General features: G+C 42.9%; 1 protein-coding gene and 1 long non-coding RNA gene across 3 annotated transcripts; one reads left to right on the top strand and one right to left on the bottom strand.

The window, feature by feature from the left end:
- LOC141281578 (uncharacterized) lies at nt 1–12,964 on the top strand. Its single transcript, XM_073813463.1, has 6 exons — nt 1–975; nt 1,743–1,806; nt 1,871–1,995; nt 5,590–5,640; nt 8,749–8,823; nt 12,911–12,964. The coding sequence occupies exons 1-6, from the start codon at nt 1–3 to the stop codon at nt 12,962–12,964; spliced, it is 1,344 nt and encodes a 447-aa protein (XP_073669564.1).
- Nucleotides 12,965–18,490: 5,526 nt separating this feature from the next.
- Nucleotides 18,491–20,623, bottom strand: LOC135743901 (uncharacterized). Of its 2 annotated transcripts, none has more exons than XR_012336240.1 (6): nt 20,359–20,623; nt 19,958–20,045; nt 19,840–19,904; nt 19,641–19,691; nt 19,250–19,318; nt 18,491–19,135 (listed from the first exon to the last, which is right to left on the bottom strand). It is a non-coding gene; the product is annotated as an uncharacterized lncRNA (long non-coding RNA). The 2 variants fall into 2 exon arrangements; XR_010530607.2 differs by having other exon boundaries at nt 19,840–19,886.
- Nucleotides 20,624–27,605: the final 6,982 nt, after the last annotated feature.

The following is a 27,605-nucleotide window of genomic DNA, read 5'->3' as shown; positions in this document are numbered from 1 at the left end:
ATGACTGTTGCACCAACAACCACGACAGCTGCACCAACAACCACGACAGCTGCACCAACAACCACGACAGCTGCACCAACAACCACGACAGCTGCACCAACTACCACAACATCTGCACCAACAACCATGACTGTTGCACCAACAACCACGACACAAGCACCAACAACCACAAAACAAGCACCAACAACCACAACACAAGCAACAACCTCCACAGCAGTTGCACCAACAACCACAACAGCTGCACCAACAACCACAACACAAGCACCAACAACCACAACACAAGCACCAACAACCACCACAGTTGCACCAACAACCACGACAGCTACACCAACATTCACTGCAGCTGCACCATCATCCACTACAGCTGCACCAACATCCACTACAGCTACACCAACATCCACTACAGCTGCACCAACATCCACTACAGCTGCACCAACTACCACGACATATGCACCAACAACCACGACAGCTTCACCAACTACCACAGCAGTTGCACCAACAACCACAACAGCTGCACCAACAACCACAACACAATCACCAACAACTACGACATTTGTACCAACAACCACAACCCAAGCACAAACAATCACGCCAGCTGCACTAACAACCATAACAGCTGCACCAACATCCACTACAGCTGCATCAACTACCACGACATCTGCACCAACAACCACGACAGCTTCACCAACTACCACAGCAGTTGCACCAACCACCACAAAAGCTGCACCAACAACCACGACAGCTGCACCAACTACAACAGCAGTTGCACCAACCACCACAACAGCTGCACAAACAACCACAACAGCTGCACAAACAACCACAACAGCTGCACCAACAACCACAACACAAGCACCAACAACCACAACACAAGCGCCCACCTCCACAGCAGTTGCACCAACAACCACAACAGCTGCACCAACAACCACAACACAAGCACCAATAACAACAACAGTTGCACCAACAACTACTACAGCTGCAAAAACAACCACAACACAAGCACCAACAACCACGACAGCTGCACAAACAACCATGACAGCTGCAACAACCACCACAACACAAGCCTCAACAACCATCACACCTGTACCAACAACCACTACAGCTGCAAAAAGAACCACAACACAAGCACCAACTACCACAACACAAACCCCAACAACCACAACACAGGCACCAACAACCACAACAGTTGCACCAAGAACCACAACGGCTTCAACAACAACCACAACACAAGCACCAACATCCACAACACAAGCACCAACAAGCACAACAGTTGCACCAACAACTACAACACAAGCCTTAACAACAACTACAGCTGCACCAACAACCACAACAGAGAGGCCAACATCCACAACTGCTGCACCAACAACCACAACACAAGCACCAACAACCACAACACAAGCACCAATAACCACAACACAAGCACCAGCAACCACAACAGCTGCCCCAACAACTACAACACAAGCCCCAACAACCACGGCAGCTACACCAACAACAACTACAGCTGCACCAACAACCACAACACAAGCTCCAACAACCACAACAGTTGCACCAACAACTACTACAGCTGCAAATACAACCACAACACAAGCACCAACAACCACAACACAAGCACCAATAACCACGACAGTTGCACCAACAACCGCAACGGCTGCACCAACTACCACAGCAGTTGCACCAACAACACAAGCCCAAACAACCACAACACAAGCGCCAACAACCACAACACAAGCACCAACATCCACTAGAGCTGCAACAACTTCCACAACATCTGCACAAAAAAACACGACAGCTGCAGCAACTACCACAGCAGTTGCACCAACAACCACAACAGCTACACCAACATCCACTACAGCTACACAAACATCCACTACAGCTGCACCAACTACAACAACAACTGCACCAACAACCACGACAGCTTCACCACCTACCACAGCAGTTGCACCAACAACCACAACAGCTGCACCAACAACCACAACACAAGCGCCAACCTCCACAGCAGTTGCACCAACAACCACAACAGCTGCACCAACAACCACAACAGCTGCACCAACAACCACAACAGCTGCACCAACAACCACAACACAAGCACCAACAACCACAACACAAGCGCCAACCTCCACAACAGTTGCACCAACAACCACAACAGCTGCACCAACAACCACAACACAAGCACCAATAACAACAACAGTTGCACCAACAACCACAACACAAGCACCAACAACCACAACACAAGCACCAACAACCATGACAGCTGCACAAACAACCATGACAGCAGCACCAACAACCACGACCGCTGCACCATCATCCACTACGGCTGAACCATCATCCACTACGGCTGAACCAACAAGCACGACAGCTGCACCAACAACCACAACAGCTGCACCAACATCCACTAAAGATGAACAAGCAATTACGACAGCTGCACCAACTACCACAGCAGTTGCACCAACAACCACAACACAAGCACCAATAACCACGACAGTTGCACCAACAACCACAATGGCTGCACCAACTACCATAGCAGTTGCAGCAACAACCACAACACAAGCACCAACAACCACAACACAAGCGCCAACAACCACAACACAAGCACCAACAACCACAACACAAGCACCAACATCCACTACAACTGCAACAACTTCCACGACATCTGCACAAACAACCACGACAGCTGCAGCAACTACCACAGCAGTTGCACCAACAACCACAACAGCTACACCAACATCCACTACAGCTACACAAACATCCACTACAGCTGCACCAACTACCACAACATCTGCACCAACAACCACGACAGCTTCACCACCTACCATGGCAGTTGCACCAACAACCACAACAGCTGCACCAACAACCACAACACAAGCACCAACAACCACAACACAAGCGCCAACCTCCACAGCAGTTGCACCAACAACCACAACAGCTGCACCAAAAACCACAACACAAGCACCAATAACCACAAAAGTTGCACCAACAACTAATACAGCTGCAAAAACAACAACAACACAAGCACCAACAACCACTACGGCTGAACCAACAAGCACAACAGCTGCACCAACAAGCACAACAGCTGCACCAACATCCACTAAAACTGAACCAGCAATTACGACAGCTGCCCCAACAACCATGACTGTTGCACCTTCGACCATGACAGCTGCACCAACTACCACAGCAGTTGCACCAACAACCACAACAGCTACACAAACATCCACTACAGCAACACAAACATCCACTACAGCTGCACCAACTACCACAACATCTGCACCAATAACCACGACAGCTTCACCACCTACCATCGCAGTTGCACCACCAACCACAACAGCTGCACCAACAACCACAACACAGGCACCAACAACCACAACAGTTGCACCAAGAACCACAACGGCTTCAACAAGAACCACAACACAAGCACCAACATCCAAAACACAAGCACCAACAAGCACAACAGTTACACCAACAACTACAACACAAGCCTTAACAACAACTACAGCTGCACCAACAACCACAACAGAGAGGCCAACATCCACAACTGCTGCACCAACAACCACAACACAAGCACCAACAACCACAAGACAAGCACCAACAACCACAACACAAGCACCAGCAACCACAACAGCTGCCCCAACAACTACAACACAAGCCCCAACAACCACGGCAGCTACACCAACAACAACTACAGCTGCACCAACAACCACGAATACTGCACCAACAACCACTACAGCTGCACCAGCAAGCACTACAGCTGCACCAACAACCACTACAGCTGCACAAACAACCACAACAGCTGCACCAACAACCACTACAGCTGCTCCATCAACCACGACAGCTGCACCAACAACCACGACAGTGGCACTAACATCCACTGCAACTGCACCAACAACCATGACAGCTGCACCAACAACCACAACAGCTGCACCAACTACCACAGCAGTTGCACCAACAACCACAACACAAGCGCCAACAACCACAACACAAGCGCCAACAACCACAACACAAGCACCAACAACCACAACTGAAGCACTAACAACCAAAGCAGTTGCACCTACAACCACAACACAAGCACCAATAACCACAACGGCTGCACCAACAACCACAACACAAGCACCAATAACCACAATGGCTGCATCAACAACCACAACAGCTGCACCAACTTCCTCTACTGTTGCACCAATAACCACTACAGCTGCACCAGCAAGCACTACAGCTTCACCAACAACCACGACACAAGCACAAACAACCACAACACAAGCGCCAACCTCTAAAGCAGTTGCACCAACAACCACAACAGCTGCACCAACAACTACTATAGCTGGAAAAACAACTACAACACAAGCACCAACATCCACTACAGCTGCACCAACAACCACAACAGCTGCATCAACAACCACGACAGCTGCAACAACCACCACAACACAAGACTTAACAACCATCACACCTGTACCAACAACCACTACAGCTGCAAAAAGAACCACAACACAAGCACCAACTACCACAACACAAACCCCAACAACCACAACACAGGCACCAACAACCACAACAGTTGCACCAAGAACCGCAACGACTTCACCAACAACAACATCACAAGCACCGACATCCACAACACAAGCACAAACAACCACAACACAAGCAACAACAACCACAACACAAACACCAACAACGACAACAGAAATGCCAACATCCACAACTGCTGCACCAACAACTACAACACAAGCCTTAACAACGACTACAGCTGCACCAACAACCACAACAGCTGCACCAACAACCACAACACAAACCCAAACAAGCACAACAGCTGCACCAACAACTACAACACAAGCCTTAACAACAACTACAGCTGCACCAACAACCACAACAGAAATGCCAACATCCACACCTGCTGCACCAACAACTACAACACAAGCCTTAACAACTACTACAGCTGCACCAACGACCACAACACAAGCACCAACAACCACAACACAAGCACCAACAACCACAACACAAGCACCAATAACCACAACAGTTGCACCAACAACTACTACAGCTGCACCAACAACCACAACACAACCACAACCAACCACCACAGTTGCACCAACAACCACAACGGCTGCACCAACTACCACAGCAGTTGCACCAACAACAACAACAACAAAAGCACCAAAAACCACAACACAAGCACCAATAACCACAACAGTTGCACCAGCAACTACTAGAGCTGCAAAAACAACCACAACACAGGCACCAACAACTACAACAGTTGTACCAACAACCACAACACAAGCACCAACAACCACGACAGCTGCACAAACAACCACAGCAGTTGCACCAACAACCACAACAGCTGCACCAACAACCACAACACAACCACAAACAACCACGACAGTTGCACGAACAACCAGAACGGCTGCACCAACTACCACAGCAGTTGCACCAACAACAACAACACAAGCGCCAACAACCACAACACAAGCACCAACAACCACAAAACCTGCACCAACATCCACTAAAGCTGAACCAGCAATTACGACAGCTGCACCAACTACCACAGAAGTTGCACCAACAACCACAACAGCTGCACCAACAACCACAACACAAGCACCAACAACCACAACAGTTGCACCAACTTCCTCTACAGCTGCACCAACATCCACTACAGCTGCACAAATTACCACAACAGCTGCACCAACAACAACAACACAAGCGCCAACAACCACAGTACAAGCACAAAAATCCACAACACAAGCACCAATAACCACAACGGATGCACCAACAACCACAACACAAGCACCAACAACCACAACACAAGCACCAACAACCACAACACAAACACCAATAACCACAACGGCTGCACCAACAACCACAACAGCTGCACCAACAACCACAACAGCTGCACCAGCAAGTACTACAGCTTCACCAACAACCACAACGGCTGCACCAACATCCACTAAAGCTGCACTAACAACCACTACAGCTGAACTAACAACCACTACAGCTGCACCAACATCCACTACAGCTGCACCAACAACCACAACACAAGCACCAACAACCACAACACAAGCACCAATAACCACAACGGATTCACCAACAACCACAACACAATCACCAACAACCACAACACAAACACCAATAACCACAACGGCTGCACCAACAACCACAACAGCTGCACCAACAACCACAACATCTGCACCAGCAAGTACTACAGCTTCACCAAAAACCACAACGGCTTCACCAACATCCACTAAAGCTGCACTAACAACCACTACAGCTGAACTAACATCCACTACAGCTGCACAAACAACCACAACAGCTGCACAAACAATTACTACAGCTGCACCAACATCCACTACAGCTGCACAAACAACCACAACAGCTGCACCAACAACCACTACAGCTGCACCAACATCCACTACAGCTGCACAAACAACCACGACAGCTGCACCAACAACCACAACAGCTGCACCAACAACCACTACAGCTGTACCAACATCCACTACAGCTGCACAAACAACCACCACAGCTGCACTAACAACCACAACAGCTGCACTAACAACCACGACAGCTGCACTAACAACCACGACAGCTGCACTAACAACTACGACAGCTGCACTAACAACCACTACAGCTGCACCAACATCCACTACAGCTGCTCCATCAACCACAACAGCTGCACCGACATCCATGACAGCTGCACCAACAACCACTAAACCTGCACCAACAACTACGACATCTGCACCAACATCCACTAAAGCTAAACAAACAACCACAACAGCTGCACCAACATCCACTAAAGTTGAACCAGCAAACACGACAGCTACACCAACAACCACGACAGCTGCACTAACATCCACTACAACTGCACCAACAACCATGACAGCTGCACCAACAACCACGACAACTGCACCTTCTTCCCATACAGCTGCACCAACAACCACAACACAAGCACCAACAACCACAACAAAAATGCCAACATCCACAACTGCTGCACCAACAACCACAACTGCTGCACCAACAACCACAACACAAGCACCAACAAGTACAACAGCTGCACCAACAACTACAACACAAGCCTTAACAACAACAACAGCTGCACCAACAACCACAACACAAGCACCAACAACCACAACAGAAATGCCAACATCCACAACTGCTGCACCAACAACCACATCCCAAGCACCAACAACCACAACACAAGCACCAACAACCACAACAGTTGCACCAACAACCACAACGGCTGCACCAACTACCACAGCAGTTGCACCAACAACAACAACACAAGCGCCAACAACCACAACACAAGCACCAACAACCACATCAGCTGCACCAAATTCTTCTACAGCTGCACCAAAAACCACTACAGCTGCACCAACATCCACTACAGCTGCACAAACAACCACAACAGCTGCACCAACAACCACGACAGCTGCACCAACAACCACAACAGCTGCACCAACATTCACTAAAGTTGAACCAGCAAGCACGAAAGCTGCACCAACAACCACGACAGCTGCACTAACATCCACTACAACTGCACCAACAACCATGACAGCTGCACCAACAACCACGACAGCTGCACCAACAACCACGACAGCTGCACCAACAACCACAACAGCTGCACCAACATTCACTAAAGTTGAACCAGCAAGCACGAAAGCTGCACCAACAACCACGACAGCTGCACTAACATCCACTACAACTGTACCAACAACCATGACAGCTGCACCAACAACCACAACAGCTGCACCAACATCCACTAAAGTTGAACCAGCAAGCACGACAGCTGCACCAACAACCACGACAGCTGCACTAACATCCACTACAACTGCACCAACAACCATGACAGCTGCACTAACATCCACTACAACTGCACCAACAACCATGACAGCTGCACCAACAACCAGAACAGTTGCACCAACAACCACAACGGCTGCACCAACTACCACAGCAGTTGCACCAACAACAACAACACAAGCGCCAACAACCACAACACAAGCACCAACAACCACAACACAAGCACCAACAACCACATCAGCTGCACCAAATTCTTCTACAGCTGCACCAACAACCACTACAGCTGCACCAACATCCATTACAGCTGCACCAACAACCACTACAGCTGCACCAACATCCACTGCAGCTGCACAAACAGCCACAACAGCTGCACCAACATCCACTACAGCTTCACAAACAGCCACAACAGCTGAACCAACATCCACTAAAGTTGAACCAGCAAGCACGGCAGCTGCACCAACAACCACGACAGCTGCACTAACATCCACTACAACTGCACCAACAACCATGACAGCTGCACCAACAACCACAACAGCTGCACCAACATCCACTAAAGTTGAACCAGCAAGCACGACAGCTGCACCAACAACCATGACAGCTGCACTAACATCCAATACAACTGCACCAACAACCATGACAGCTGCACCAACAACCACTAAAGTTGAACCAGCAAGCACGACAGCTGCACCAACAACCACAACACAAGCACCAACAACCACAACAAAAATGCCAACATCCACAACTGCTGCACCAACAACCACAACTGCTGCACCAACAACCACAACACAAGCACCAACAAGTACAACAGCTGCAACAACTACAACACAAGCCTTAACAACAACAACAGCTGCACCAACAACCACAACACAAGCACCAACAACCACAACAGAAATGCCAACATCCACAACTGCTGCATCAACAACCACATCCCAAGCACCAACAACCACAACACAAGCCCCAACAACTACAACACAAGCACCAACAACCACAACAGTTGCACCAACAACCACAACGGCTGCACCAACTACCACAGCAGTTGTACCAACAACAACAACACAAGTGCCAACAACCACAACACAAGCACCAACAACCACATCAGCTGCACCAAATTCTTCTACAGCTGCACCAACAACCACTACAGCTGCACCAACATCCACTACAGCTGCACAAACAACCACAACAGCTGCACCAACATCCACTACAGCTTCACAAACAACCACATCCACTACAGCTTCACAAACAACCACAACAGCTGAACCAACATCCACTAAAGTTGAACCAGCAAGCACGGCAGCTGCACCAACAACCACGACAGCTGCATTAACATCCACTACAACTGCACCAACAACCATGACAGCTGCACCAACAACCACGACAGCTGCACCAACAACCACAACAGCTGCACCAACATCCACTAAAGTTGAAGCAGCAAGCACGACAGCTGCACCAAATTCTTCTACAGCTGCACCAACAACCACTACAGCTGCACCAACATCCATTACAGCTGCACCATCAGCCACTACAGCTGCACCAACATCCACTGCAGCTGCACCAACATCCACTGCAGCTGCACAAACAGCCACAACAGCTGCACCAACATCCACTACAGCTTCACAAACAACCACAACAGCTGAACCAACATCCACTAAAGTTGAACCAGCAAGCACGGCAGCTGCACCAACAACCACGACAGCTGCACTAACATCCACTACAACTCCACCAACAACCATGACAGCTGCACCAACAACCACAACAGCTGCACCAACATCCACTAAAGTTGAACCAGCAAGCACGACAGCTGCACCAACAACCACGACAGCTGCACTAACATCCACTACAACTGCACCAACAACCACTAAAGTTGAACCAGCAAGCACGACAGCTGCACCAACAACCACGACAGCTGCACTAACATCCACTACAACTGCACCAACAACCATGACAGCTGCACTAACATCCACTACAACTGCACCAACAACCATGACAGCTGCACCAACTACCACAGCAGTTGCACCAACAACAACAACAACACAAGCGCCAACAACCACAACACAAGCGCCAACAACCACAACACAAGCACCAACAACCACAACACAAGCACCAACAACCACAACACAAGCACCAACAACCACATCAGCTGCACCAAATTCTTCTACAGCTGCACCAACAACCACTACAGCTGCACCAACATCCATTACAGCTGCACCAACAACCACTACAGCTGCACCAACATCCACTACAGCTGCACAAACAACCACAACAGCTGCACCAACATCCACTACAGCTTCACAAACAACCACGACAGCTGCACCAACAACCATGACAGCTGCACTAACATCCAATACAACTGCACCAACAACCATGACAGCTGCACCAACAACCACTAAAGTTGAACCAGCAAGCACGACAGCTGCACCAACAACCACAACACAAGCGCCAACAACCACAACAAAAATGCCAACATCCACAACTGCTGCACCAACAACCACAACTGCTGCACCAACAACCACAACTGCTGCACCAACAACCACAACACAAGCACCAACAAGTACAACAGCTGCAACAACTACAACACAAGCCTTAACAACAACAACAGCTGCACCAACAACCACAACACAAGCACCAACAACCACAACAGAAATGCCAACATCCACAACTGCTGCATCAACAACCACATCCCAAGCACCAACAACCACAACACAAGCCCCAACAACCACAACACAAGCACCAACAACCACAACAGTTGCACCAACAACCACAACGGCTGCACCAACTACCACAGCAGTTGTACCAACAACAACAACACAAGTGCCAACAACCACAACACAAGCACCAACAACCACATCAGCTGCACCAAATTCTTCTACAGCTGCACCAACAACCACTACAGCTGCACCAACATCCACTACAGCTGCACAAACAACCACAACAGCTGCACCAACATCCACTACAGCTTCACAAACAACCACATCCACTACAGCTTCACAAACAACCACAACAGCTGAACCAACATCCACTAAAGTTGAACCAGCAAGCACGGCAGCTGCACCAACAACCACGACAGCTGCATTAACATCCACTACAACTGCACCAACAACCATGACAGCTGCACCAACAACCACGACAGCTGCACCAACAACCACAACAGCTGCACCAACATCCACTAAAGTTGAAGCAGCAAGCACGACAGCTGCACCAAATTCTTCTACAGCTGCACCAACAACCACTACAGCTGCACCAACATCCATTACAGCTGCACCATCAGCCACTACAGCTGCACCAACATCCACTGCAGCTGCACCAACATCCACTGCAGCTGCACAAACAGCCACAACAGCTGCACCAACATCCACTACAGCTTCACAAACAACCACAACAGCTGAACCAACATCCACTAAAGTTGAACCAGCAAGCACGGCAGCTGCACCAACAACCACGACAGCTGCACTAACATCCACTACAACTCCACCAACAACCATGACAGCTGCACCAACAACCACAACAGCTGCACCAACATCCACTAAAGTTGAACCAGCAAGCACGACAGCTGCACCAACAACCACGACAGCTGCACTAACATCCACTACAACTGCACCAACAACCACTAAAGTTGAACCAGCAAGCACGACAGCTGCACCAACAACCACGACAGCTGCACTAACATCCACTACAACTGCACCAACAACCATGACAGCTGCACTAACATCCACTACAACTGCACCAACAACCATGACAGCTGCACCAACTACCACAGCAGTTGCACCAACAACAACAACACAAGCGCCAACAACCACAACACAAGCACCAACAACCACAACACAAGCACCAACAACCACAACACAAGCACCAACAACCACATCAGCTGCACCAAATTCTTCTACAGCTGCACCAACAACCACTACAGCTGCACCAACATCCATTACAGCTGCACCAACAACCACTACAGCTGCACCAACATCCACTACAGCTGCACAAACAACCACAACAGCTGCACCAACATCCACTACAGCTTCAAAAACAACCACGACAGCTGCACCAACAACCACGACAGCTGCACTAACATCCACTACAACTGCACCAAAAACCATGACAGCTGCACCAACAACCACAACAGCTGCACCAACAACCACAACACAAGCATCAAAAACCACAACACAAGCACCAACAACCACAACACAAGCACCAGTAACCACAACGGATGCACCAACAACCACAACAGATGCACCAACAACCACAACAGATGCACCAACAACCACATCGCAAGCACCAACAACCACAACACGAGCACCAACAACCACAACAGCTGCACCAACAACCACAGCAAAAGCATACACAGTCCGTATCAAAATGGTTACAAAAGAATCTTTTATCTCTGAACTGTCAGACCGATCTTCTGATGCTTATAAAAGTCGGGAGCACAGAATGATATATGAGGTACAGTGCTACACAAACACTTAAAACAGTTTTAAAGAAGAATCACAGAATTTAATACAAAATAATATAAAACACAGTAAACAGTAGAGCAATGAGAACTGGAATATGCACTATAATGTAGACATTGTTACTATTGAAACTTTTTGTTTTATTGCTTGGATTTACAAACAAGGCTTAACTAAGACTAGGCCTTATTTAAGACATTTAAACATCTTTATGAGCCAGCATTAGATAAAGATGTTACTGGTGTGTATTGAGACAAATCAATGACACTGCCCCATTTAAGAAGTTATTTTCAGTTGAGACATATCAAACATGTGTCTTAGTCTAGCACTAACCTTAAGCCTTGTCTGTGAAACCGGGGGGTATAAAATAAAAAAATTCTGTGAGTTTATTTTCCAGTAATTGAGTTTATTATAAAGTGTTTCTGTGGTACAGTTGACCGTTGTAAACTGAATGTGTTTTACTTTTTTCTACAGTTTGAGGCAGTCTTGAGGAGTAAACTTATATATTTCATTAAACTGATAATTATTCAGTTCACGTAAGTTTGTCATTTTTAAACAACAATATGTCTGTGTAATCTAAAGTTGTTTTTCACATGCAATTATCATTTGTGCAATAAAGCAAAGCATTATTTTACTGAAAATTACAAGATTTATATCACAGTTAATTGAAAAACATGAGCCCATTAGTCTTCTCTTTCTTGTTGTAGGAAAGGATCAATCGTCACAGAGATGAATGGCATATTCTCTCAACCACCCAATAATAATGATGTTGAACTGGCACTCCTTAATGCTAATACAAGTTATGATGTCACCAGTGTGGGTAAGTTTCACTCATACACTATTACAGTTTTTTGCATCGCTAAAAAACATTTTTCGAAACCATCACTCATCTTCTCAAAACCTTAAACACAAATCCAGATTTTTAAACAAAATTTACAGAACCCCTGACTCTTCTAGCAAAATTTTAAAATATTCAAAACTATTTGACCTGTACTTAAAATCAAACTAAACTTTCAAATCATACACACATAAGTCTATAATATAAAACACTACAAAGCATTCATTAGACACTATATAAAAAAAATGGAAAACACAAAATTGTTTGTAACAACACACTTTACAAATACTGTGAGAAATCTGTATTACTGTAACCACAAGTTTAATTTAGGGAATATAGTGAATATTTTACTGTAAATACTACAAGTAATAGTAAGTTTTCAATATTACTGTAAGCAGCACCCCAGCTAACAATTTTACGTTATAAAAACGTTCCCGGAACGTCTTACGAAAGTTTGGAAAACCTTTTTTTTTAACGTTCTTACAACGTTAAAAGCGTCCAGTTTTTTATTTAAAATGTTTTTAGAAAGGTTCAGTCTGTTGTTATATTAATGGTCTAATAACGTTTTTAAAAACGTTATTGAAACGTTCCATTCACCATTATATTCATGTTCTCAGAACGTTTTTCTAACGTTCGAAACAGGTTATAAAAACATTGTTTAAACGTTCGTACACAGTACAAACGTCCAGTTTTTTAGACGTAGTATTAACGTTATTGTTTGGTTACAAGAACGTTTTTAAAAACGTTTCTAGAATTGTTCGGTTTGTTGTTATGTTAATGTTCTAAGAACTTGTTTCAAAACGTTATTAAAACATTCCAATCACCATGATATTACTGTTCTAAGGACGTATTTAAAACCGTTCTTGAAACGTCCCATTTTCCATTATATTAATGTTCTAGGAACGTTTTTCTAACGTTCGTAACAGGTTATAAAAACATTGTTTAAACGTTCTTACACAGTACAAACGTCCAGTTTTTTAGACGTAGTATTAATGTTATTGTTTGGTTACAAGAACGTTTTTAAAAACGTTTCTAGAATGGTTCGGTTTGTTGTTATGTTAATGTTCTAAGAACGTGTTTCAAAATGTTATTAAAACATTCCAATCACCATGATATTACTGTTCTAAGGACGTTTTTAAAACTGTTCTTGAAACGTCCCATTTGCCATTGCATTAATGTTCTAGGAACGTTTTTCTAACGTTCGTAACAGGTTATAAAAACATTGTTTAAACGTTCTTACACAGTACAAACGTCCAGTTTTTTAGACGTAGTATTAACGTTATTGTTTGGTTACAAGAACGTTTTTAAAAACGTTTCTAGAATGGTTCGGTTTGTTGTTATGTTAATGTTCTAAGAACGTGTTTCAAAACGTTATTAAAACATTCCAATCACCATGATATTACTGTTCTAAGGACATTTATAAAACCGTTCTTGAACCGTCCCATTTGCCATTATATTAATGTGCTAGGAACGTTTTTCTAACGTTTGTAACTGGTTACAAAAACATTCGGTTGAAACGTTCTTGGAACGTTAAAAGCGTCCAGTTTTTTAGACGTAGTATTAACGTTATTTTTTGGTTACAAGAACGTTTTTAAAAACGTTTCTAGAATGGTTCGGTTTGTTGTTATATTAATGTTCTAGGAACAAGTTTAAAAACGTTATTAGACCATTAATATAACAACAGACTGAACCTTTCTAAAAACGTTTTTAATAACGTTCTTATAACCACACATTAACGTTAATACCACGTCTAAAAAACTGGACGCTTTTAACGTTGTAAGAACGTTAAAAAAAACCTTTTCCAAACTTTCGTAAGACGTTCCGGGAACGTTTTTATAACGTAAAATTGTTAGCTGGGGTACTCCCTTCTACAATATTCGATCTGGCCATTTTTTGCCAATATCGGATACTGCATATCGGATCGGCTCACCCCAATTTAAATCCCCAGAAGATACATTTTTATGCCAACATTTTTAGAATATTACACTATGCAATGGTAATGTTGTAATGCTTACAATACAATTATAACGTTTTCAATGCTACCATTGTAAGAAAGTTACATTGCATACACAATGGTAACGTTTTCAATGCTACAGTTTTAAAAACTTTACATTACATACACAACAGTAACGTTTTCAATGCTAGGGTATGAAGAACGTTCTGCTAACTATGCAATTAAATAGTTGTCAATGCTACCCTTTTAAGAACGTTACATTATATACACAATGGTAACGTTTTCAATGCTACAGTTTTAAGAACAGTACATTACATACACAATAGTAACGTTTTCAATACTAGGGTATAAAGAACGTTCTGCTAACTTTGCAATTATAATGTTTTAAATGTTACAGTTTTAAGAATGTTAGATTAGATACATAATGGTAACGTTTTCAATGCTAGGGTGTGTAGAACGTTCTGCTAACTATGCAAATATAATGTTTGCAATGCTACCGTTTGAAGAACGTTACATTACATACACAATAGTAACGTTTTCAATGCTAGGGTGTGTAGAACGTTCTGCTAACAATGCAATTATAATGTTTTCAATGCTACAGTTTTAAGAACGTTACATTACATACACAATGGTAACATTTTCCATGCTAGGGTGTGCAGAAAGTTCTGATAACAAAGCAATTTTAACGTTTGCAATGCTACCGTTTTAAGAATTTTACATTACATACACAATGGTAACGTTTTCAATGTTACAGTTTTAAGAACGTTACATTACATACACAATGGTAACGTTTTTAATGCTAGGGTGTGCAGAAAGTTCTGATAACAAAGCAATTATAACGTTTGCAATGCTACTGTTTTAAGAACGTTACATGACATACATAATGGTAATGTTTTCAATGTTACAGTTTTAAGAACGTTACATTACATACACAATGGTAACGTTTTCCATGCTAGGGTGTGCAGAATGTTCTGATAACAAAGCAATTATAACGTTTGCAATGCTACTGTTTTAAGAACGTTACATGACATACAAAATGGTAATGTTTTCAATGTTACCGTTTTAAGAACGTTATATTACATACACAATGGTAACGTTTTCAAGGCTAGGGTGTGCAGAATGTTCTGATAACAAAGCAATTTTAACGTTTGCAATGCTACAGTTTTAAGAATGTTACATTACATACAAAATGGTAAAATTTTCAATGTTACAGTTTTAAGAACGTTACATTACATACACAATGGTAACGTTTTTAATGCTAGGGTGTGCAGAATGTTCTGATAACAAAGCAAATATAACGTTTGCAATTCTACCGTTTTAAGAATGTTACATTACATACACAATGGTAACGTTTTTAATGCTAGGGTGTGCAGAATGTTCTGATAACAAAGCAAATATAACGTTTGCAATTCTACCGTTTTAAGAATGTTACATTACATACACAATGGTAACGTTTTCAGTGTTACAGTTTTAAGAACGTTACATTACATACACAATGGTAACGTTTTTAATGCTAGGGTGTGCAGAATGTTCTGATAACAAAGCAAACATAACATTTTCAATGTTACCGTTTTAAGAACGTTACATTACATACACAATGGTAACGTTTTTAATGCTAGGGTGTGCAGAATGTTCTGATAACAAAGCAAATATAACGTTTTCAATGTTACCGTTTTAAGAACGTTACATTACATACACAATGGTAACGTTTTTAATGCTAGGGTGTGCAGAATGTTCTGATAACAAAGCAAATATAACGTTTGCAATGATACCGTTTTAAGAATGTTACATTACATACACAATGGTAACGTTTTCAATGTTACAGTTTTCAGAACGTTACATTACATACACAATGGTAACGTTTTTAAGACTAGGGTGTGCAGAATGATCTGCTAACAAAGCAATTTTAACGTTTTCAATGTTACTGTTTTAAGAACGTTACATTACATACACAATGGTAACGTTTTTAATGCTAGGGTATGTAAAACGTTCTGCTAACAATGCATTTATAACATTTGCAATGCTACCGTTTTAAGAACGTTATATTACATAAAAAATGGTTATGTTTTCAATGTTGCCGTTTTAAGGACGTTAGATTACATACACAATGGTAACGTTTCCAATGCTTGGGTATCTAGAACGTTCCGCTAACAATGCAATTATAACGTTTGCAATGCTACCGTTTTAAGAACGTTACATTACATACACAATGGTAACATTTGCAATGCTTGGGTGTGTAGAACGTTCCACTAACAATACAATAAAAACGTTTCTAATGCTAACGTTTAAAGGACGTTTATTAATTGCAGATAACGTTCGGGAAACGAACTAATAAGATTCTACTAATGTTATTGCAAGAACGTTTTTGGATAACTTTGGGAGAACCTTTACAGAACGTTAGCCAAAGTTATAAGAACGTTCCCTGTTAGCTGGGACTTGTACTGTATTTTGTAAAAAGTCAGCAATCCAACAAAAAAATTTGCCAATTGTATCGTTTCTGGTGTCCTATTCTTCCTCATACTCTTCATACATCTTCATCTCTTTCCAATCAACACAATTGGTAGAAAATACCAGTAGAGAAAAGTGTGTAAAATTTTTAGTTGTTGTGTTTACTCTATGATAACTGTGTTTTATTTATGTTCAACTTTTGCCTGCCTGTGTTTAGTATTTACAAAACAAGTGCATTACAGTGTAAAATATGTGTTTTATTGAAAAGTTTGTGTTTAGAGTTTTGAAAAAAGAGTACATGATTTGACGAATGGGTTTAGGCCACTATGAATTCAGTTCAGAGTTTGGGGTTTAGTGTTTTAGCAATTCAGAAAAAGTAGAAAAACTAGATTTTCTCTATCACTAGTTATAATCTTTGTGTAAAAAGCAGACAATAATACAGATCCTGGTGAACCATTACTTATCAATCATGTTTGGAATCTAAAAAGTTAAGAAAAAAATGCTCTCAACTCTGTTCGTCATGTCGTGCTGTTAATCAGTATGGCCAGCAGGTGGCAATGTTGTTATTCTAAACTTATTCAGCTTCACAGTCTACAATGTCACCTTGTAAGTTTGTAGTTTTGGCTATATTAAAAAAGTTTAATCAAGTTATTTATAATAAGAAAAAAATGGTCAGAAACACACACCCAGATAGCAATTTTGTTCCGGCCCAGCTCTGGCCCACACAACCAGTTTTTCCTCGGCCCACATACAACGAAGAATGACGGCCCTACAGTGGCCCAGTTCTGAATTACAGACAAGGGCCACACATGGGCCATAACTCCCATGTCTCTGCCAGATAATAGCCCATAATCGGCCCAAACCTGGGCCAGAACAGGTTCTAACATCGGTACCAGTTCTCAGCCATAGGTCAACCATATTAAAACCAGCATTTAACCAGAACTTCCAAAACTGAGCCATCACTCAGCCTAATCTTGCCCAAATTATATTAATACATAAATCACACAAAAATTACTTTCAAATTGTTTGCCTTTTATTAATAAATAACACACAAGTCAATAACACTACAACATTGTACGTGTTAAAACTCTTCTAGAATAAACTGCCAGCAATAAACAAAAATACTAGTTTGTTCAAATACATTATTGGCATGAATCTAACACCAACAACTTAAATTACAAAGCAATTTCATCCTTAGTAAACAAACAAAAATTTAGAACAAACTGATAGTAAAAAAACTTTGTGACAGTTACATTGGTGTGAAATGTAGTTTGCCCAAATAACCAGCTATACACAAATACAGAAGTTTTCATTGAAATTAATATATTAGGATGAATTGAAATTTAAATGAATAACCATGGGTAAATACAAGTTTAAACCAAACTGAACTTAAAAGTTAGTTAAGTTATTTAGAAACTTCATGTGTATGTGAAAGTGAAACCAACTCTACATCCAGCTTCACGCAAAGATACAAGTTCCAGTTAAAGTATTAGCATGAATCTAACTTAGGTAATTTCAAATAAAACGAAAAATTAAAACAATACAATTAATAAAAATGAAAAAAATATCAAACACTAAATTATAATCTATGTGTATATGAGAAAGTGTTCCTATTCAGGATTGTCCTCAACAAGAAGTACTGCTTTCCAGCGTCTCTTTTCTTCTCAGCTCCTCTTTCCATACAGCAGCCCACTGTTATATAAAAGAAAACAGATGCAAATCAATAATTGTTATGAAGCAATAGTAATTAAAAACATAATGATATACTTTAAAACAAACATTTAGATAGAGAATTAGAAGATGAACCTTTTAGGATGAACTGCTTCTTGTTTTCTTCCTCAAGTTGCTTTGGATGAAAATGTCTGCGCTGAATGTCTAAATAAAATGAAACATAGCTTAGATACAAAGCAAATGAGCAAATGAGATATGTTCTAAGCATGTACTAATTAAAATATATTATATTGGGAATATCCCCATTATTATTTACCAAGAAAATTAAGTCAAATCAATATAAATGAAAGAGAGAAGAACCATATACTGCACGACGTCTAAGGTCTTCACAATTGCTGTCATACTTTATCCACATAATGAGAAATTCAGCTTTGCAAATATAATTGTAAAGATTTGTCAATATTTATTTTTGAAGCAATTAAATTAACATTAAATTAAATGGTGGCCCTGATGTACTGTCACTAACCTGAATGTCACCTCCTCCTGTCCTGTCAGCATCATTGTCCCACCTCTTTACCTGAAGCAAACAAAGCAGATGATTAACAGAAAATAATTTCACAGTATTCCATATTCAAAATATTTGTATTTTTACCATTTTCCTTTGTATTCAACAATGCAATTCGGGTAACTAAATTAATGTTAGGCTATGGTCAGTTCTTACTCACTTAATCAATGAAACCACTGTCCAGCCCTCTGTATTTATCAGCTTTCACTGAAATCACAGAGCAATCTTTTGATATATAAACACAAAGATGCAAACATGAGCCTTAATATTTAATTTACCTTAATGTGTCTATTGGAATATACACCCCATCATCCTTCTTGTCCCACTCCAGAGTCTTCATGTCTTAATGAACTCAGACCTGATAGACTTTCACAAAAAATACAATTAAACATTACAGAAATACATTTTAAATATATATATTTTTTAAATAAATGTTCTTCTGACATCAGGAAGACCAGATAACCAAGTTCGATTACTTCATTATAATATGATCACAGTAATTCTTAACCTTATAGAAAACAGCTAATTTAATATCAATTTATGTCACACGGACAATACAACGCATTACATTACACCTAAATCACGTAAACGTTTGCATCCCTTTATACGTTTGTCAGACATTTAAACAAAAACATTTTTATGATTGAAAAAGTTTAAATATTTAAGTTCAGGTACTTACTGGTTATCTTTCATCCTGCTGCCTTTGAAATCCGTGTCCGTTATGATTGATTGACACGGTGTAACTGCTTCTCCTGGCGGTAAACCCGCCTATTGGTTAATTTGATTGGCCGCCGCTCGGCTTGCGTTAACAGGAAAGCTCGTTTTCTGTTATGTGATTGGCCAGTGGCACTCGCCTTTTTTAATTTGATTGGCCATCTCAATCATTTTTGACAAGGTGTTCGACGTAATGCTGCGTTGGAGGAACTGACAACCAGATGACGTTAAAATACCGCGAGAGCGATTTGAAATCAGAATGCTGTCCATGATCTTTCGAGTCGCTCTCGCAGTACTTTGATGTCATCCGCGTGTAGGTTCTTGTTGCACTGAATAAATAAACTGCGCATCCTTAACGTAACGCGAAGGTTAACTGGCACAATGATTTGATCTTTTTTAACACTTCGGCAGGCAAAAGCACAGTGAAACATATCGTGTATTTCTAACATCTGATTGTACACAATGATAGTTTTACTCAGTCATTGAAATCAGAAATCTTCAGCAGGAATAAACTCCTCCTACAATGAAAATCGCGCAAAATCAAGTTTAAATCGAATCGATCCATGGCGTGATTCTCAAAGCAACGTTATCAAAAATTTTACAAAATAATGTTGACCCATGATCTGAAGGCATGTTTATGTGATTAAAATGTAGACAAACATGTCCAAATATATTAGCTTCTTTTAATACAAAACTAACATTTTATTTAATAAAGGTTAAATTAACATTAAGATAGCCTGAAAATCCCTCAATTATTTATTGTTAATCACAGTATTTCAAATGTGGCTTACAATCACTAAACTGATCTGGGCCAGAATCACTACACTGATCTGGGCCACATACCTCCCACCCACAACTGGCCCAAATGTTATCTGCCATCATGGATCCAGTGCCATCATTGCCACACCTGGCCCATACTTGGCTGACATGTTGCATGCCGTTGCCGGCAGCACGCCAGCAGTGCCATCATGAGGCCACATTCGGGCCGACTCCGTCTGCTATCTGGGCACATAAAGCCTTTGAAGAGAGCTGACAATGAAATTAATTACATGAAAGAAGAACAGAGAAGAGATATCATGACAACAAACATAAAGATGACAGACAACTTAGACAAACTTAGACAAGCAAAATATAAATCAACATTAAAAGAAAGATACAATGTGGATATAAAACAAGAGGACAGTCCAAGTAACAATGTAAGGGTTGATAAATAAGAGGAGAGAAACATTTAATATTAAAGAAGAAACAACAAGAAAGCAGACAGACTAAAAGGAAACTAAAGCACTGGGATTCCTTTAATTCACACTATGTGTTTAAAATGTTGTGTACAATATGTATTAATTTATTAGATCTGTAACACTTTACAATAAGGTTGTAGTCGTAAACATTAGTAAATGCATAACCTAACATGAACAAACAATAAACAATATAGTTTTTTTTCAATATTAATTCTTGATATTGTTAGTTAATGTCAATACAGTTAAATCATGTTCGATTATGGTGCATTAATTAATGTTACCAGCCTAAGCACTAGATTGAATAAAAGTATTAGTAAATTCTGAAATGAACTAAGATTAATAAATGTTGTAGGAGTATGGCTCATCGTTAGTTCGTGTTAGCTAATGCATTAACTAATTGCCAACATATACAACCTTTTTGTAAAGTGTTACCATTATCTCTTATCAGTCATTAAATGTTTTTGCCGAAAAATTAAATAATAAAAAAATGATTTCCTGTGTTTGGGGTAGGGGGGATGTTGTTCTCAAGGGCTCAAGTCCATTCCCTTTCCCATCCAACAACATTTGCAATTAAACATAATAAATGTGTGATTTAACCTTGAATGTCAATTTTATTGGTGGGTCTACTTCTTTTCCTAAATGCTCATGTCGAATTGAAAGTGGCTGTGTTGGCTCTAAATGAGACATTTTTAAAAATGGTTGTTAAAAATGCTGCTGATATACAGAAAATAAATGTTTTTTTTAACACTGAGGTGAAATTGTTTAAAATATATTATATAAGGAAAATTAATATTTTTTTTTTATGTTTTATGATTAACAGAGGTCACATCAACATTCTTCTCTACAACTACAACTCCTACATCAACAGCCACTACAGCTGCACCAACATCCACTACAGCTGCACCAACAACCACGACATCTGCACCAACAACAACAGCTGCACCAACAACCCCAACAGCTGAACCAACAACCACTACAGCTTCACAAACATCCACTACAGCTGCAGCAAAAACCACGACAGTTGCACAAACAACCACTACAGCTTCACCAACATCCACTACAGCTGCACCAACAACCACGACAGCTGCACCAACATCCATGACTGCTGCACCAACAACCACAACAGGTGCATCAACAACCACTACAGGTGCACCAACAACCACGACAGCTGCACAAACAACCAGAACACAAGCACCAACAACCACAAGAGCTGCACCAACAACCACAACAGGTGCATCAACAACCACTACAGGTGCAGCAATGACCACTACAGCTGCACCAACAACCACGTCAGCTGCAACGACAACCACAACAGCTGCACCAACAACCACAACTGCTGCACCAACAACCATGACTACTTTACCAACAACCACAACAGTTGCACCAAAAACTACTACAGCTTCACCAACAACCACAACACAAGCACCTACAACCACAACACAACCACCAATAACCACGACAGCTGCACCAATAACAACACCACAAGCACCAATAACCACAACAGTTGCACCAATAACCACAAAAACTGCACGAACAACCAGAACACAATCACCAATAACCACAACAGCTGCACCAACAACCACGACAGCTGCACCAACTACCACAACAGCTGCACCAACTACCACGACAACTACACCAACATCCACTACAGCTGCAGCAACATCAACTACAGCTGCACCAACAACCATGACAGCTGCACTAACAACAACGACTGTTGCACCAACAACCATGACTGCTGCACCAAAACCCACGACTGCAGCGCAAACATCCAATACAGCTGCACCAACAACCACGACAGCTGCAACAACATTTACTACAGCTGCACCAACAACCACAACAGCTGCACCAACAACCATGACTGTTGCACCAACAACGACGACAGCTGCACCAACAACCACAACAGTTGCACCAATAACCACAACAGCTGCACAAACAACCAGAACACAAGCACCAACAACCACAACTGCTGCACCAACAACCACAACAGGTGCATCAACAACCACTACAGGTGCAGCAATGACCACTACAGCTGCACCAACAACCACGTCAGCTGCATCAACAACCACGACAGCTGCATCTACAACCACGACAGCTGCAACAACAACCTCGACAGCTGCACCAACAACCATGACAGCTGCAACAACAACCACGACACCATCAACAACATATACTAAAACTGCACCAACAACCACAACAGCTGCACCAACAACCACGACAGCTGCACCAACAACAACGACTGTTGCACCAACAACAACGACTGTTGCACCAACAACAACGACTGTTGCACCAACAACCACGACTGCTGCACCAAAACCCACGACTGCAGCACAAAAATCCAATACAGCTGCACCAACAACCACGACAGCTGCAACAACATCTACTAAAGCTGCACCAACAACCATAACAGCTGCACCAACAACCACGACAGCTGCAACAACATCTACTACAGCTGCACCAACAACCACAACAGCTGCACTAACAACCACGACTGTTGCACCAACAACGACGACAGCTGCACCAACAACCACAACAGCTACACCAACAACCACAACTGTTGCACCAACAACCATGACATCTCCACCAACAACCATGACATCTCCACCAACAACCACGACATCTCCACCAACAACCACAACACAATCCCAAACTACCAAAACACAAATACCACCAACAACAACACCACAAGCACCAACAACCACAACAGTTGCACCAATAACCACAACAGCTGCACAAACAACCAAAACTCAAGCACCAACAACCACAAGAGCTGCACCAACAACCACAACTGCTGCACCACCAACCACGACTGCTGCACCAACAACTACGACAGCTGAACCAACATCCACGACAGCTGCACCAACAATCACGACTGTTGCACCAACAACCACAACAGCTGCACCAACATCCAAGACATCTGCACCAACATACATGGCAGCTGCAACAACTACCACGACCTCTCCACCAACAACCACTACAGCAGAACCAACAAATACGACAGCTGCACAAACATCCACTAAAGCTGCACTAACAACCACAACAGCTGCACCAACAAACACTACAGCTGCACCAACAACAACTAGAGCTGCACTAACAACCACACCAGCTGCAACAACAACCACGCAAGCAGCCATAACAACCACGACTGCTACACCAACAACCACGACAGTTTCACCAACAACCACTGCAGCTGTTCCAACATCTACAACAGCTGCACCAAGAACCACAACAGCTGCACCAACAACCACTACAGCTGCACCAACAACCACTACAGCTGCACCAACAACCACGACAGCTGCACCAACAACCACTACAGCTGCACCAACAACCACTACAGCTGCACCAACAACCACGACAGCTGCACCAACAACCACTACAGCTGCACCAACAACCATGACTACTCCAACATCATCTACTCCAGCTGCACCAACAACCACTGCAGCTGCACCAACAACCAAGACAGCTGCACCAAGAACCACGACAGCTGCACCAACATCCACGACTGCTGCACCAAAAACCACTACAGCTGTACCAACATCTACTACATCTGCACCAAGAACCACGACAGCTGCACCAACAACCACGACTGCTGCACCAATAACCACGACAACTGCACCAACAACCATGGCAGCTGCACCAACAACCACTACATCTGCAACAACAACCACAACTACTGCACCAACATCCACTACAGCTGCACCAACAACCACGACAGCTGCACCAACATCCACAACAGCAGCCCTAACAACCACTACAGCTGCACCAACAACCATGACTACTCCAACATCATCTACTACAGCTGCACCAACAACCACAACAGCTGCACCAACAACCACGACAGCTGCACCAACAACCACTACAGCTGCACCAACAACCATGACTACTCCAACATCATCTACTCCAGCTGCACCAACAACCACTGCAGCTGCACCAACAACCAAGACAGCTGCACCAAGAACCACGACAGCTGCACCAACATCCACGACTGCTGCACCAAAAACCACTACAGCTGTACCAACATCTACTACATCTGCACCAAGAACCACGACAGCTGCACCAACAACCACGACTGCTGCACCAATAACCACGACAACTGCACCAACAACCATGGCAGCTGCACCAACAACCACTACATCTGCAACAACAACCACAACTACTGCACCAACATCCACTACAGCTGCACCAACAACCACGACAGCTGCACCAACATCCACAACAGCAGCCCTAACAACCACGACTGCTACACCAACAACCACAACAGTTTCACCAAGAACCACAACAGCTGCACCAACATCCACTACAGCTGCCCTAAAAACCCCGACTGCTGCACCAACAACCACTACATCTGCACCAACAACCACAAATACTGCACCAACTTCCGCTTCAGCTGCATCAATAACCACTACATCTGCGTCAACATCCACGACTACTGTATCAATTACCACAACAGCAGCACCAATAACCACGACAGCTGCACCAACAACCATGACTGCTGCACCAATAACCACTACAGCTTTACCAACAACCTCTACAACTGCACCAACAATCACAACTAATGCACCAATAACCACTACAGCTGCACCAACATCTAATACAGCTGCATTAAAAACCACGACAACTGCACCAACAACTACAACAGCTGCACCAACAAGCACTACATCTGCACCAACAACCACAAATTCTGCACCAACTTCCGCTTCAGCTGCATCAACAACCACTACATCTGCATCAACAACCACGACTACTGTAACAATTACCACAACAGCAGCACCAATAACAACAACAGCTGCACCAATAACCACGACTACTCCAACTTCATCTATGTCAGCTGCACCAACAACTACTACTACTGCACCAACATCTACTACAGCTGCACCAACAACCACAAATGCTGCACCAATAACCACAAATGCTGCACCAATAACCACAAATGCTGCACCAACAACCACAAATGCTGCACCAACAACCACGTCTACTCCAACATCATCTACCCCAGCTGCACCAACAACTACTCCAGCTGCACCAACAATCACGACTAATGCACCAATAACCACTACAGCTGCACCAACATCTACTACAGCTGCATCAACAACCACGACAGTTGCACCAATAACCATGACTAATGCACCAACAACCACTACATCTACATCAACAACCACGAAAACTGCACCAACATCTACTAAAGCTGCACCAACAACCACACCAGCTGCAACAACAACCAATACAGGTGCATCAACAACCATGACTAATGCACCAACAACCACTACATCTACATCAACAACCACAAAAACTGCACCAACATCTACTACAGCTGCACCAACAACCACGACAGCAGCATCAACAACCACGACAATTGCACCAACAACCACACCAGCTGCAACAACAACCACTACAGGTGCACCAACAACCATCACTAATGCACCAACAACCACTAGATCAACAACCACAAAAACTGTACCAACATCTACTACAGCTGCACCAACAATCACGACAGCTGCACCAACAACCACTACAGCTGCACCAACAACCATGACTGCTGCACCAATAACCACTACAGTTGCACCCACATCTACTACAGCTGCACCAAGAACCACGACAGCTGCACGAACAACCACGACTGCTGCACCAATAACCACTACAGCTGCACCAACATCTACTACAGCTGCACCAACAATCAAAACAGCTGCACCAATAACCACAACAGCAGCACCAACATCCACAATAGCTGAACCAACAAGCACGACAGCTGCACCGACATCCACAACAGCTGCAACAAAAACCACGACAGCAGCACCAACAACCACGACTACTCCAACATCATCCACTACAGCTGCACCAACAACAACGACTACTGCACCAATATCTACTACAGCTGCACCAACAACCACGACAGCTGCAACAACATCTACTAAAGCTGCACCAACAACCATAACAGCTGCACCAACAACCACGACAGCTGCAACAACATCTACTACAG

This window comes from Paramisgurnus dabryanus, chromosome 2, assembly GCF_030506205.2.
Source record: "Paramisgurnus dabryanus chromosome 2, PD_genome_1.1, whole genome shotgun sequence".
In the NCBI taxonomy this organism is placed as follows: Eukaryota; Metazoa; Chordata; class Actinopteri; order Cypriniformes; family Cobitidae; genus Paramisgurnus; species Paramisgurnus dabryanus.
The sequence above is the reverse complement of the archived record's forward strand: the minus strand, read 5'-3'. Positions and strand labels throughout refer to the sequence as shown.

Excerpts from the sequence above, each read along its gene's own strand:
- LOC141281578 (XM_073813463.1), top strand. The coding sequence starts at position 1 with ATGACTGTTGCACCAACAACCACGACAGCTGCACCAACAACCACGACA. Across the intron at positions 976-1,742 it reads CACCAACAACTACTACAGCT|AGCTGCAACAACTTCCACAA; the intron begins GCAAAAACAACC and ends AACATCCACTAG. Across the intron at positions 8,824-12,910 it reads TACCAACAACAACAACACAA|GAAAGGATCAATCGTCACAG; the intron begins GTGCCAACAACC and ends TTCTTGTTGTAG.